General features: G+C 41.6%; 1 protein-coding gene across 1 annotated transcript in view; it reads right to left on the bottom strand.

Annotated features, from left to right (window-relative positions):
- PLEKHM3 (pleckstrin homology domain containing M3) overlaps nt 1-16,086 on the bottom strand; it is an 80,159-nt gene that overhangs the window by 47,572 nt on the left and 16,501 nt on the right. Inside the window, exon 3 of the mRNA XM_026853257.1 lies at nt 5,058-5,203. Within this exon, the coding sequence (XP_026709058.1) occupies nt 5,058-5,203 (146 nt within the window). The remainder of the gene's footprint in view (nt 1-5,057; nt 5,204-16,086) is intronic.

Below are 16,086 nucleotides of genomic sequence, written 5' to 3' on the forward strand. Positions count from 1 at the left end.
GGTTTTTTAAAATATGAATACAGATAAAGTTGAATTTTACTGTAGTATTGCTCAGTCCCAGTGTTTCATCTGCAAGATATTTTTCTTATGCCTTTTTCACGATAGTGCTCTGTTCTATCTCCACCTGCAAAGAGCTACTGTAATCTTGATAAATTAACGGGACTTTTGTTCCCACTAGAAAAGATACTCCTGTTTCTGAGGTGAGAAGGCCAAATTCCCCCTCTCATTCCTTATTTCTGCGTTTTATCACAGCTGGAAAAGAGAAGATGGGATTATCTGAAATGAGCTGCAAATCACTTGAAACTGTGTTACAGAAATACTATTTGTTCCACAATTCAATTAGTCCTCCTGGACCTTTTTTAATCACTGTTTACACTGAGTCGAAGGAGGGATGATTTAAGCTAACAAAAGGAGAAAGGGCTTACCATAGCCTCTTCAGATTTAGGATGTTATTTCCCTTCTGGTGCTGTAAGGTAGGAAGTAGGTAAAAGCAATATACATCCTTATAAACAGCACCACTTCCAAAACTAGAAAACATTACTAGCTACAGGAGTCACTAGCTGCTTACAGGGAAAGCTAGCCCCCCATGCAACCTTTTCACAATGCATAACAAAAATAAAAGAGATAATGCCAAGAGGCCAGCCTTCCCACCAATAACTACACAGATAATACAATGTATAATTTTTAAATACAGTAGACCATAGTTTCCCAGACCCTGAAGCTGTATTAAATATCGCACCTATTTGTATTAAGCATCCCACTCATTTCTTTTTTTCCTCCCCAGCCCCTGTCCTCCCCTTTTTTTAAAAAAGTAATACACATACAAGGAATTGTGCTGTCTGAATGGAAGCACATGTAACATGCTGCGTAAGGAACAACACAGGCAACTTGGATTTTTTTTTTTATGACAAAACTCTACAAACCCCAAGTATGTCAAGTTTTCTAATACTAGCAAAGCTGCTGTTTTATTAGACATGCTAACTGCAGTGCACCAAAGAGACTACAGTCAAACAACCTGCTTTTACAAACATAAAGCTTTTTGCCTCTAATATCTCAGCAATCCCTTGACAACTGCTGTATCTACAGTAGATATTACTTCTCTTCCACCAACTGGCAAATCAAGCCATCTATTCAGTGATTCCCTGGGAGGCACATGACTGCTTGGTACAGTGACTAGCACCTCCCACCAGGAGGACCTGGTGCCCAGTGATGTCTTTGTAGCCTTATTTCCTTACTTTAAACCCCTGCTGAAGTGATGGGCTCTTTATCCACCTGTCCTGCTGTCTTGGGAACCAGAAGGCAATTACTATCTGAGGACTACACCCACACCCGTGCAACCCTCCTGAGGCTGCAACATTAAGAGTACAGAAACAAAAAAATGCCAGAACTGAGGTCACCTGAGTGACTCTGCAATACATGTGCCCTATCATGACGAAGTAATAACGTGCGGCTCTGGTGCTGCAGGGTCTGAATGCATCCTCTGAGTAGAGAGGAGCACAGCAAACCCTTCTCCCTCTTTGCCAATACAATGTACCTGTGGAGTGTTGATTGCAGGAAAAATAGCTTTGCCCAACATTACTGGCTGACAGGTAGGTGTCAGTTCACTCTGCGTGCCTGACATAGGCACACAGGTCATATAAAACATTAACCCACATTGTCAACCACAGCAAAGTTACAAGAAACTGAAATGCAGTCTTATAAGGGGGAGGGTCAAGCCATCATAATTATTCAGCTTGCTATCAGCCAACATTCTAGTACATGTACTAGCATACTCACAGTCCACCAGTTTTACTGAGCAGACTATACAACCTTACTAAATAAGCCAGAAGGAGTGAGAAGATGCAAACTGCAACAGGGTTTTAGCTTTAAATGTCATACAAGGACAGATTCTAACATTTCCAGAGCTTTCTTTTCTAGAGGCTACAAACTTATAGTTCAGAATTCAATTTACCAGAAGTCAGCTTCCCTTGAAGACTTCTGGCACACCGAGTACATTTCCTGCTGTGTTTGTCTGGCATTTTGTGCAGACTGGAAGCCACCTGAACCAAACTGCAATGCTTACTGGTTTTTGCCCGCAAAGGGGGAGAACAGTTGGCCTAAGTAAAAGGAAGAAAGGATGTTTACAAGATTATCTCTTTACTTTTCCCAGCGCATAAACATGTGAAAAACACAAACATGAAAACAGTAGGGATATAGGAAAAAAAAAAGTGGACTGGGGAACTGAACCTGCTGCTTTGGTCATGACAGAAAAAACATGCCTAACTGCCAAGTCCTTTCAAAGAGCTTTTATTGCAGTCAAGTGGATTTTATTTTTCCTACCCATGTGCTTTCAGGTGTTAAGTGCACTGTTGTTTTTCAAGATCCTGGGTATGGGAAGACACAGCTCTATAGACTTCTACTACTTCTGTTTTTTCATGACCTGTCTTGCCAAAAGCAGATGAGAACCGCTCTATTAGCAAAACTTAATAGATGCAACAGTTTACAGTGGCTGCTCAGATGTCTACTAGTCCGTCAAACATAAGAGAAACATACCAAATGACACTGTGTCATTTAAAAGCTCATGTCCTAGAGTACCTACTGGTGCTTGCTTTGCCAGAGACAGATAGGACAAGCCCCAGAAACCCCTGAAGAGGTGGAGAAAAGGTGGCAAAGGGAAGGAGTGCAGGTTTTCAAACTCTTCATTCGCTTTGCTTCCATTTGGTGGACTGACAGGCACATTTCAGACTGTGAAACACAGAAGCTTTTGGAGACTGAAGCCCTGTTTCAGTTCTGACCATCAAATGTGGTATGTGCTTATTTCCTGCAGGACCCCTCAGGGGTATGCTACGAGTCCAGCCAGGAGCAAGTCACCCATGGCAGTAGCTCCACTTTCAGGCATTGCTGTGCTACCTGTGAGGGGCAGGGCTGTGCATTTAGGAGAAGCTGTGTTGTTTAGCTTCATTTTGGGATGTTGCTGCAGAGTTTTGTGTAGGCTCACTGGACAATTACAGGAGGTGAAATGCTGACAAATTAAGTATCTTCCTTTAAAAATGAGCCCGAAGAAAATTATTAGTACAAAGATCACATCAAGGAAGTGGGACAAGGTATCTGTCTTTGCCAAATCAGCACATTTAATCAATAAACTACTAAGGAATCATGACGTTTCAGTATAACTGCTGAGTGCATCAGCCAGCACTAAGCTGCCTTTTAGACTACAACACAGAAGAAATAAATATGAGACCTTATCTCTGAATGAAGAAAGGAGATGTGGAGGAAAGTGCAGGCAGTATGTGTTCTACCTCAGAAAAATACTGCTTAGTTCCCATGGAGGTATAGCGGGGACAAAAATAAAAGCACATAATATATACAGAATTGAATGGGAAGAGGAAAAAGCCAAAGATGTCACAAAAGCAACAAGAACTACCTGTTATTTTAATGCCATACATGGGCGGGACAGAGTTGAGGAGATCCAACCAGTGATCTCAGCTTGGTTGTTACCCTGCTACTGTGGCACATGATGCCCTCTTCACCTTCCCTCCCTGGCTGGAGATGATGTAGTGTTTTCCTCCCTAAGGGATGGTGTTCCTTTCTCAAATTCACTTCTCTGAGCACTTTGGCACAAAGACTGGTAAAGTACCTGCACAGAATTTGCTTGTGCTCCCAAATCACCTCACAGATGTTCTGCCTGACTACAAAAAGTACAGATGGATAACTCTGCACTATTATAATGAGATTACACTACATTAAGTTTTCAATGAATGCTTAAACTTGAAAGCCCTGTTCCCTTTTGTGTCTCAACTGCCTATACCAGCAACACAGGAAACAGATCATAGAGCGTAGTTTTTACCCTGCAGGTTTAGAAAACAGAACTGTTTATTTTCTTAGCAGTATTACTGAAAGCTTGACATGAGGTCTTTGCCTTACCATCCACTTGCCGCATATCAGGGCTACTGATACTACTGTGGGCTAGTAAGTGTAGTCCTTGGTAAAAGCATCCAAAGAAAGAACTCTTAAATATTTATTCCTGGCTTCTAGGAAAGGGAGGGGTTTTTGTCTCCACACATAGGAGCTTTGTAACTCTGAGACATCTTGCATTTCATTGCACAAAACTATCATTTTCCTGATGGCAGGCTCTGGCTGCCTTTTAATAATCTCCCCATCTGACAAATTTCCTTCTTCAAGAGAGCTGCTTTTCCTCTAATAGGGCATTTATTGGTTATTTTTTTCCTTTTCAAATAGCCCATAATAATAATATTCGCAGACACAAAACATCAAACAGCCTCTCCTAACAGTAGCTGCTAGGTCTGAAGCTCCAGCATGGTCTGGGTTTCTTATGAGTTTGTTACTGTTTCAGCATATGGTCCCCGAGATGGCAAAACAACACTGCTATGGTGTTTGCTGGCATAATGTTTTGAGGCTTGCAATCAGTTGCCACTATCCAGCAACCAGCCACTGAGGCAGCAGCAAATAGCAGATTACAAAGTTTTAGAAAAGCTGTTTGTATTACAAGTGAACTACTGTAGAATTTTCTCTTTATGTTACTTTTGGCTCTCTGGTCTAAACAAGTGCTATAGCAATGTCCTCCTAGTGTCCTCGAAATATGCGTGCCAAGAGACAGGACATACTGGGCCTTGCAAACACCACGCATGTGTATGCAAGTTTCCTGGGAGCATTTTCACAGTTTAGCATTCATCACCAAGCAGTGCCAATCCACAGTCCATAGTATTCACAAAATGGTTACTCCTCAAGGGCCAAGAACTGCAGAGATGAGGGCTAAAGGAGAGAATTCAGTGTTCTGTCCCTCCCTGTCTCTTGAACAACAAGATAAGCAATGATAGAAAAGATGCCACCAAGAAAGAGGAGCGTGGCTGCTCCTTTGGAGGCCTTAGGCCTGGCTAAGGAAACTGTGATGAAAACATTCGTTTTGATGAGAAAGTGTGGCTCATTCTGACAAGAGGGACAAAGAAGACTGTATTAGCAATCAATGCTTGTAAACTACAACCTGTTGTAATGTCTGTGCTTCTATCTATAGAGCAATTCAGTTCACTTGCTAGCAAGCCAACTCGCAGGGAGATTACCTTGTATTTGGAAGTGTCCCAGTTATGAACCAGCCGTGCAGGGATGAGGAAGCTGTCATCCACGTGGCAGGTGCTGCAGTAATACCATCCACTGTAGCTGCACACCTTGGCTTTCCCATTGGACAAGCCTATGGAGCGCTGACAGCCTGGAGAAAAGAGAGGGGAAAAAAATCTGGATTTGTACCATGCCAGAGGTACACGCTCAGGATGCAGTAAATTTAGTAATTATTCCCTCACCTGAGACCCTTTTAAAATTTTTTACTTATTTTACCAACGAGCCATTCCCTGAAAAACAGAGCACTAAATATCAGTATTCCTGGACAAGTGCTGAACAAGGGCATCTATGACAAAGAGTTCAGAGAGCAGTCAAAGGATACTTAGCACTTCTTCTCAAGAAACAAAGGCAGAAGACCAGCTTTGAGACACTGGGCATGTAAAAGCGATGGTCTACAGAAAACCATGGCCTCAAGCTCAGACAGAAAACACCAGACCACATAAGTACTGTGTGCTTGCTCCAGCCAGCTCCCATTCTCCCCACAACAGAATGGGCCAGCACTGGCTGCCTGGAGGAGTGCAAGCCAGCTCCTGCTGACAGCCAGAAGGGTTGCTGACTTGGCAGGTGCGATTCAGCCCAGAATTAGCACAGCCAAGGCAAACCACAGTCACACCATGAATAATAACTGTGAGCAGCAGTCACACTGAGAATGAGTAGTCCTTGACTAACAGTAGTGACACAACTCAGTTTCCTGCAGGTGGTTTTTTTTCCTTACACTTGGGATTACCCTGTGTCTTACAAGGTCTGTCTGATAACTTTTTTCACAGCTGGATCCCTCGCCTCTTCCCAAGTCCTCTTGTATGGAGTCCCTGGGGTAGAGCAGTGTATTCAAAAGCTGCTGCTTTACTTGGAAAGAACTAATGCAGAGCTCTCCTTCACCTGACTACCTGTTTTCACAAAACACGTAGAAACTCAATGTATTTGACACCTCAGTCTTTCTCTCAACTGTGACTAAAACAAGCCATCAGTTTCAAAGAGTGGAGGGTTGAAGACAGACAGCACAGTCACATTAAACAACCTGCTCAGGAAGCGAGGCTAAAAATGTTTGGATAAGATACAATGAGATGTCTGTGGTTGTTAACACCTCTTTGACACAGCACACATGACGGTATTTCTGCTTTTCCTTCAAATACTAGTGTCCCCGTATGACATTTACAGCTACAGACATAATTAGCACTAGAGCCCCACTCCAGCATGTGCTCTATGCTCAGGCAGTCTCTGCTGGAGCTGGTTAGTAATGCTGATTAGCAGAAGCCTTGTACATCACTTACAGCAAAAGTATTGGTTCAACAAAGTTTTTCAGGTAGAAGACAACTGACTGACTGCTTCTGTCAGTAAAACTGATTTTGTTTAGTGTAATGATGTAACTTCTCCCACCGTAGGCATCTTTTTTTCCCCAGGAGAAGTTATCCTGATTTGAGAAAAGACTGCAACTCAACTACTCTAGGAAAAAATCGAACTCCTCCTTCTCCCCATTAGCTGATGCTACCATGTCCCCTCTGCTCTAATCAAATGAACCTGACCAACACAATTAGTTCATTTCCTCCTCTTCCACACTCCAGAACCATTTAGCCTTTGATTCTCTGCAATACACATTATCAAGTGAATCAGTGTGGGACGTGTCCTGTCTCCATGTCTATCGCCCCCTCTTCCTTTTTTTTTAAAGTGAGGATATGCAGTTCCTTGTAAAAAGCAAGTATGTAAACAGATCCATTAATGAAAGAGATACTTATGTTAATGCCTCCTCCTTTACCATTCATAAGATCAGAGCATAAGTATAAAGATGTATCTCCAGTCATATAACTCAACATACATAATGCAAAAATGTGATCTCAGCTAACAATCAAACAGAAAACCCAAACATTATGACTGTAAACTATTATCATTATAGAAATAATTTTTATATGGTAAATATTAGCAAAACTTTTTGCAAAACAGTATTTTTAGGGCAGAAAAAATGCAGGTATGCTCTTTATAAGGGTAAAGTCAATTCAAGCAATTCAGTACTGGGTTACAAAAAAAGATGACCTATGACTGTGGTTTGGGATCAGAACTAGGGAGCCAACAACTTCGTATTTCCCTTGTGCAAAGCACACATTTTTCCCATCTTTCCTTTCTTTTTTTGTTGTTTTGTTTTGTTTTTTAAAAGCAGTTTCCTGACTAGTCGGTCAAAAGAGTTTCTGTCCAGTCCGGCTCCACTATGCTACTATGGGTGAAGTCAGCAGGCTCATCTGGTTCTAAGCTCAGTATCAGTGCTCTGTAGTACATATAGAACTATTTTTTCCATTTTTAAAATGCATTCATACATAAAGGTGAAGGTTTTGAACAGCTGCCAAGACATGAAATACCAGTCCTGTTTGTCTGACATGACATTCGCCCGACTAGTAGCCCTGGAAGATGCTTCCAGAAGGTACTTACACTGTTGCTATGGAGCCCATGTTTTTAAAAGCACAAGAGATAAATCTTGCCCCTCTGTAAAGTAAACAGAGAAGTATGTCTACTCCCCTCCTCATGGAGTAAGAAAATGTTATCTACAAAAGAGACTGTTCTCCTTTCCCAAACTAAATGGGGAAGAGCCCTCAGAGAGGATCTGAATCTTTCTCACTAGTTGCCTCTGAATTTCCTATCACTGAAAAGCACTGACACATCCATCTTCATACATCAACTGTCTCCAACTTTAGCCTTCATTACATACAGCCATTACTTCACACCGGATGAAACAAGAGACTACTAAATGACATGTCGTATTTTCTAACTCAGTGTGTTTGGACCAGCTGATGAAGTATTACTGGTAAAGCTGTGTCTGAATCAGACTGAAGCCTCCTAACTCAATGGCACTGAAGCCTTTACAAACATTCCCCGCTATCCAACACTTACTCATCTGGCGGATGAGGATGGGAATGGGACACGACACACTGATTTCACCTAACTGCCACTGTGCACTCCCTGCCCCTCCACAGGCTGCTTGTTTGCTTTGGTGCCCTAACTCCTACCTGTTAGACTGAAGGCAAGAATAACCTAAACTCCAATTTGAATTGCCATCATCCTAAACTGAAACGTTTGCAGGTAAGAAGCCACCATTTTAAGTCCTCATTTCTTGCAACCTCCTACAGCCAGAAACTCATTCCAGTCCACAGAGAGAGTTTCCTCAGGAGAGGAATGACAAAGCACAGAGGTGCTGGGGGAGCTTCCCTCCTCCTCCCTACATCCAGCCCATAAGAATTGAAGGTCTTTAGGGTGAGGAGGGTCTCAGCAAGGAATCTTGGATTCCCTTCCCTTCAGGAAGAATGGTTTTATAAAAAATTTCCTCCCCAAGCAGAATTCATTGCTTTCTTCCTTATTCCAGCCCTTCTTTGAGCCCACGTTTGTTCCCTTGTTCCTCAGAAACACATTTTTAGACGGAGTATTTCTCATTCCTCTTCATATCCTCCAGTAAATCACATTCTGAAAAACAGCATAGCAGTTTTAAGGTTGGGGTGTTTTAGATGGGAATGTGGCACTGGCACCCACCTTACATGTTCCCTTACCTTACAAGCTTTGTTGTTTGAAAATCACCATCTTTTCCATTCCTATCTGTTGTGATTCATAATGATGGCTATTTCTACAATCCTTTCAAATCAAGTTATCAAAGCACTGATTTTCTTTGATGTTATGCAGTTCAAAGTGATGTAGTGTGACAAACATATTTTTGTGGCATATACCACTTATGCTACTTTGGTTTTTTTAAGATGGAAAAAAACAGAGCAAGAGTGAGAGAGAAAGAAGAGGAGGAAGGAACAGCTTGTGGCTTAATACCTTGGAAATCCTGTACCTGGACACTTAGGTACATAAACTTGACATCATGTTTACCAGAAGCAAAGCCAGTACCTAATTCCTGGCTTTAAATACTTGAGCAGCCCTCCCAGCAAGATAGTCAGATGTAGTTGACTACCTCAAAGATCGATAATACAACTCAAAAAATAGTTTAGGGTACAGGAAGGAACCATTTCATGTTTGCAGAGAAAACACTTACTTGTCTATAGCTAGAGAAAGCACCTTCCACAGGATGGGGGAAAAAAGCAGCACAAGTTTCACCAAGACTCTCTCACCTACTCCTAATGTTCACACAGAATATTATCCATATAACATCTGTACAAAGGTCTGGCAAACCCTGAGCCTAGAGCAAGGAGAATACTGCCATATTTACTATTATCTAAAATCATCCCTACCTAAAGGATGGTACAGAGCAAGCTACAGAAGGAAGTGTAGCTGTAGGTATACTGTTAGCAAAATGAGGGAGGGAGTAATCCCAAACCTTTCATCACAGAAAATATAACAAAACAGCCATGGAATCAAGCAAAGAAAATAGGGGTTAGAAAAAATAGCATCAAGAAAGTGCTGCTGAGCACAGATGAACCTCTCTCAACAACATGTCTGTGAGCAGAGCAGGAGTATCAACATCAAGAGGCTCATCTCCAAGTGTTAAGATGTCAGGAAGAAAGAATTACAGGAAAATGAGGTTTAAAACTTATAACAAGTCTCTCTCCTTGACTTAAGGTGGTGGTGAGGATAGTATGGAGGAGGATTCCATGATACATGAATACAATTCCTCTTCCGCGAAGTGTAGAAAACACCATTTCTGCCACTTTCAGAGTGTTGCATACTCTCATGGTCACACACAAAACTATTCTTTTAATCCAGATACTTTTTTCTTTAACCTTTTAACAACAAAAGATTGGAGTAGCTCCAAAGTGAAGCAGAGAAAGTAGAAGACCAAACTAGAATTAAGTACACAACTGTTTTCCTTATTCAACAAAGTTCCTTGCTCAGTATCAGGAAAAAGCAACTCTCATGACTGTGTACCATAATTAAATCTGTGACAGATCAGCTAAGAAGCTAATTCATTTAAAAACAACATACAATATGAAGAAAAGAAAATGACCCACAGACTTCAAAAGGCTTTCAGCTTGATAAAGGCATAAAGCAGACTAAGCAGAAGGAGCACAGCAACAAATTTTCAGAGTGTTAGATCAGACATACAACATTGCTCTAAGCTGCTCAGCACAAACAGAAAGAGAAGGTGAGAATTACTTCTGTTGCTGGCCTTGTGTTTCTGTGAATCTATTCCAATTCACTCCACCATGGGAAAACTCAAACTCACGCTTAAGACACAGTAACAATCCAGCTCAGTTCTTCCTCATGCCTACCCAGGCTTGAATATGCATTACACTTTGTCTTTTTCCCAGCACCACTTTTTTTCCAAAGCACTTCTCTTTCTAAAGAAATAATAAAAAACTCATAAACCTCCAAGCAAAGTCTGACACTTTACTCACCTTGTCTACTTTTTTTGTGAGCATTTTACAGACTTAAAAAAAAAAACAAACCAACAACAAAACCTTCACAGATTAAAGGCAGAAAATTTTCCCTGTGTGGGTTTGACCCTATCCAGTTATAATTATCTAAGCAACCTATATATCCCACATTATTTATGTCAGCAATGTACAAATCCAACTTTAATTATAACCTAGATCAGCCTCTCCGGAAATAAGGAAGGGTTTGCTGGTCCCCAACTCCCAGACTTTTTTTTTTTTAACAGACTCCAAAGGATGAACCAACCATTCTGATCAATGGATACCTTAACTATTAGCTGGAGCTCAGGATTATGCCCTCCTAAATTAACAGCCTTCCCATCTTCATTAGTGCCATTTAAAGATACAGTGCATAGCCCTGTCCTTCCTTGCCTTGCACAATCCAGTTCAGTTACCAGGCTAAGCAGTCTAGCCTTGCTGGCTACGGGCTCCAGCCTGGGCTGAGGAGACAGGCCACTTCAGAGAGTTACCCATCCCGTTCTACCGGTAATGTCTCACAGGCACACTGCTGCAGAGCATCTCTCCAAGGCAGAGGAGATGAATCATCCCCTAGGCACCCAGGCTTTATTCCAATTAGTGAAGACTGAATTAGTGTAGACATCCAATATTTAGACTGCTAGGGGTAGGTGAAGTAAACAACACAACGTCAGTCATGCTGAACATCCAGAGCTGTGACCCTCTCCAAGAAGATGAACAATCAAGAAAAAAAAACAACCACTGGTGGAAACAAGCTAGGTGATAGCACATACATGTCTATATGCAACATTCTGCATGCTTGTATTACACTTGTACTTTGCAGAAAATAGCGTACAAGCATGCTGCAGGTTACACAGCTAAATTCTCCCTTATCAATAAAACTAATAGTAGTTAAGCCTGCAAACGTAACACTGAAAAAGCCTAAATGTCAAAGTGTAAGCTTGCACTTTGCCTATCAATCAAAAACATTTCATCAATAAACCAGGACCAAAAATACTAGCTGCATGTCAAATGGCTGCAACAAAACTATACTTTTGGAAACTAGCTTTTTATTCACTTGGATTTCCCCGCTTGAATTTCACCAGGGTATACATTCTTTACCTTTAGTGTCAAAGGCTGAGAAGGGCCAAGAGAGAACTTGCTCCAAGAAAATTACAAACAGCTATGAAGACATGCTTCACACACAGTTACAGTTTGTGAATCCTTTAATGCTTGGCCAGTTTGCATTCTCCTAACACATCCTTTCAACTCCTTTCTCCCCATTCCAGGACAACAGGGCTGAGGAAGAATACCATACACCTCAAGCTAATTTGCTGTTCTTACCCCCATGACTTTAGGATTATTCTCTACAGTATCTGGCACTTTGCTGAGATTCTGAAGCACTGCCTGACAGAAGAGAACAGGAGGTCCTGTGGAATGACTTATTGGAAGAATTCAGTAATTCACCAGCTCTTTAGTCAGGGATGGGAACTGAACACATTCTCTGGTTCAGCTCTAAGTCTGCCAACTAAGAGTAAGTAGATAGTTTGAGCATAATTACTAATGGTATTCTCCTTCCCACAGCTGATTACACTCATGCTTGGTTTTATATACTGAGAAGGTAGACAAGAGAACAGAGCAAAGGGCAGGCCAGCTGTTTGTGTGATCAGAGCAAACGCTGGTGCCAGCATCCTCAGCTGTGCCCAGGTCTTTGAGCAAAAAGAGTCTCTACTTAAGTTTTCACTTCTGCTCCACAGTTAGGTTGAAGACCACTCACCCCTCACCGCTCACTCATTCACTTACACTGAAGGCTACACCTGGTTTGCCAAGTTTCATTTATTTGATACAGCAGCTATTGACATACCTAGAAAAAATCAGCTCCTTTTCTGTTGAACACACAGCTGGTTTTGTACCTCCTTTTAACATGAGGAACAGCTGTGCAGTAAGTGTGGTTATATGTTTTTTGCCAATGCTGTTTGGCTGAATTTCCTCCTGGTCATACATCACTACCGCAGCACTACCTTGAGCATATGCACTATTCAGACTTACACAGCACAGGTTATGTATCAGAGCCTAATGACATTGCAGGAGGCCAGACTCAGAACCCGAAATCTTCCCAACAGTTGGCCTATGGTTTGTTCTATAACTTCTTTTACATTCCCCCTGATCTGATCCACATTATTAGTTTTGCCAAGCATATACTGCTGTGGCATGTGACAGAAGGGGAGTAGCCCTGCCAACACACACAAATGCCCTAGTTTTGCAGTAGTGGACCTAAATCAGCCATTTTCCTTCTGTATTTGTCTCTCAAGGCTCCATACCTGCATGGGTGCTCTGAAGCTGAGCAAATGCACAGGGCACATTTGTAGGTGTTTTTTCCAGAGCATCATTAAGAGGAGTTCCCTGTGATGCCAGTTTCTGTGAAACCTTTCTCTTCTCCACTGTTAAGTTTTGTTAAAACAGTCAGGTAGATTGAAATCTTTGGGACAAGGGTAAAACTGTGAGCAAACAGCATTATAACATAAGCTTTGTTTTCTCAGGAAAATAAATTAACAGTCATGTTAATAGGGACCTGGTATAAAATGCAACTGCAGAAAAAGTGTTCTGCAGATATACGCTGCCTATGCTTTCTGTGAAGGCAAGGCCTTTATTAGCAAAAGCTGTCTTGTCTGAGTTAAAAGATGCTAGTCCATCAAATAAAGCTGTCTCTTGTAATGCAATTCATGAGGAACTTCTGGATTCTCCAGAGGTTGAACTGGGGGCGCATGTGTGTTAAGAGTTTTCAGGTCTGAAAACACTTCCTTTTGTCCAGATGTGGCTTTTTCAATCCAACAAATGTGAGATTTGGACACTCAGATTCCCCAGTTTTGGCATTGTCTTCTTTAAACTTTAGGCCAAAAGAATTGTCAAGACTAGCTTCACACAATAGACCCCCAAAATCCCCAAGCAACTGAGTTCTTTGGGGGCAGTAGAACTAATAAAAGAAACAAGGCATAGCCAAGGACAAACACAGAGCCTATACTGAGAGTAGAGACATGCTCACACACAGCAGAATTGAGCTCACTAGTAAAAGAAATAAGCACAAATATTTTACTTGTGATAGAAAAAAAAAAAAGAAGAAAAACCCTAACATACTGAAAACCTACAGAGTTGTTCACAGAGGCAGATTAGAGCGATTGGGTCACTTATCCCCATACAGGCAGCACAGGTGCCCTTTAAACCTGCCAGTACGAATATGTAGGAATATTTCATCAGCCAAGACATTTGTATCAGCTGTTCCACCTGCAGGGCTGAGGCAAAGAAGTCAGTAATCACAGCTGAGGTTTGCAAAGTGCGCATCAGGGTGCAGGACTAGCACTGAACTGGCCAAGTACTCATCCAAAGTGCCCTTCTGGGCAGCAGGGCAACTCCAAACCAAATCCTATGAGGGGGAAAATCTCACTCTTCAAAGGTGCCAGCCAAATCCCAGGAAAGTGAAGGACCTAACTTCTACCAACTTAGACAAAGCTAATAGTTATCACTGCCACTTCCCCAAGTCAAGACATTTTAAAACTGGATTGAAAAGCTCACTTTACCGCTGAAGGTTAAATGGTGATAATAACTGATTGCTGATAACAGGTTTAATTAACTCAAGCAAGTAAAAAAGAAACCATGCAGTATCTTCTAATCTCTCCCCAAACAAGCACTGTCACATGAAAGCACTGTGGACCAGCAACCTTGTGTTTTAAAATATGTAGGTCCACTGCAAATTGAGTACTCCTTGCTACCACAAATTCAAGTCACCCTTGCCTGGAAACCTTCCCCCCACTCCTCCCAACAAGTCAGTGGCCTTGCTTAGACATGGTGTATTTTCCAAATACTAATTTAGACATGGATGATGGTTTTTCTTCTGGTTTTGGCTAGCAAAGAATAAGAGTTTAGAAATACCACTGTTAGCAGTGGAAGTTTTACTTTTGAATCAATAGAAACAGGGCCTGAACATCACATACAAGACTGGAAGACTGTGGTCTAAAGTGAAGATACTTACTAAAACCTTTACAGTGCAAAATACATTCTCAGGGGATTTTACAGAGTGTCAAATACAGTGAAGGCAAAAAGCTGAAGTCTTGAACAAAAAGATCAATTGAAATGAAAACAAGCACAAAATATATACAGCACTTAGAAAGCACAACCCTAAAAGCCCTGGACAGGTGAGAACAATTGTTATTTGGGACTAAAAATGTGACAAGAGTGCTGACAACCTTCCAAAGGGCCTTCTGGTATTTTAGTATTGTACTACCTTTGCTAAGATTTATCCCCTAATATTTTTATTTCAGTAACATGCTACAAATAGGTGCTGAGTGTGATGACAGTTCACAAAGTATTTACTAAATTTAAGGAAGGAGCACCCATGCTTTTCAACTATCTGGATTTGAGAAGTTTCAACTATATGTCTTTTTGAGAAGTTGAACAAAGTCAACATTGCACCTGGATAATTTTTTGTTGTTGTTGTTGTTAAATCACACTTGCTGGCTTGCAAGCTACTAGGAAAATACTTTCTTTTCATTGAGGGGGAAGAAAAAAAAAAAAAAAAAAAAAAAAAGGAACTTTATATTTACCACAGTAGGGGCTGGTTTCAGACCAGTGGGGTGAGCTAGAGCTGTGCATGTTGCCCTGGACTGTCCCCCGTCTACACACATGATCACAGCACTAGAGGCAGAATGACTCCTTGAAAGCCAACAGCTCTCCACCTGCTGCTCAATTTGACAGGGCTGCAAGCTCAGGAAATAGCCCATTTACTAACCTTGGCTTCTCTGCACCTAATGTTCAGCTCAGGCAGCCAAGTCACTGAAGCCCTAACAGCAGTATTTATCCTTTTGGCAAGTGAGGAGACATGGAGAAAACAGAGAGGAAAAGACAGAAGACACCCTAGAAGAGGAGCAAAGAAAGCCACACAGACAAATAAAAGGGTGTAGAGCATATTTTGCAGAAGGCAGAAGCTCCCACATCCATTAGGACTTGCTGTCTAAGCAACAAGAGCTCCTGGCAGACACAACTGAGTTCTCTGAAAAAATGTTTGTTTTAATAAAGGACAGGGAGAGAAAAAATAAAAGGTGAAAAGGAAGATAGACATCAAAAGAACTGGAGCTATGTAAAAACAGGAGGCAAGGGTAGAGGCCATTTGTCTTTCCTATCTATGGAAACGCAAGCCAAAGGAACAGCAATAGTGAAGGGCAGCTGAGGACATTTGCTCCTTACAGACCTCCAGGAGAGTTCCTCCAGCAGAAACAGCTGCCTCTCCCCAGGAGCCCATAGACAGCCCAACAGGCAGACTGGACAGCCACTGGAGTACACAACGAGGTACTGCTGTCTCCAAGATGCTGCACTTGCCAAACACGTTTTGATGGAAGCCATCTCATCCCAGACTTGTTACTAATGTGAACAGTTTGGGGATTTCTCTTGAATTCAGGTGAAATAAAGACATAAAAAAACCACACACACCCTAACAGATCATCCTAACTGATGGATGTCTCTCATTTCCTACATATTAAAGAACAAATCATAAAACTTTGTATTTACCAGCTTGGACTTGCAACCAGCTTTCACTTCATATCCATTTGAACACAAGGAGTAGGTCCCTCCAAAGTCTCACCTGAGCAGAACGACGCTCACAAATGCCACTCTTGCTCAG

The sequence above is a fragment of the Athene cunicularia genome (assembly GCF_003259725.1).
Source record: "Athene cunicularia isolate RWA chromosome 7 unlocalized genomic scaffold, athCun1 chr7_part2, whole genome shotgun sequence".
In the NCBI taxonomy this organism is placed as follows: domain Eukaryota; kingdom Metazoa; phylum Chordata; class Aves; order Strigiformes; family Strigidae; genus Athene; species Athene cunicularia.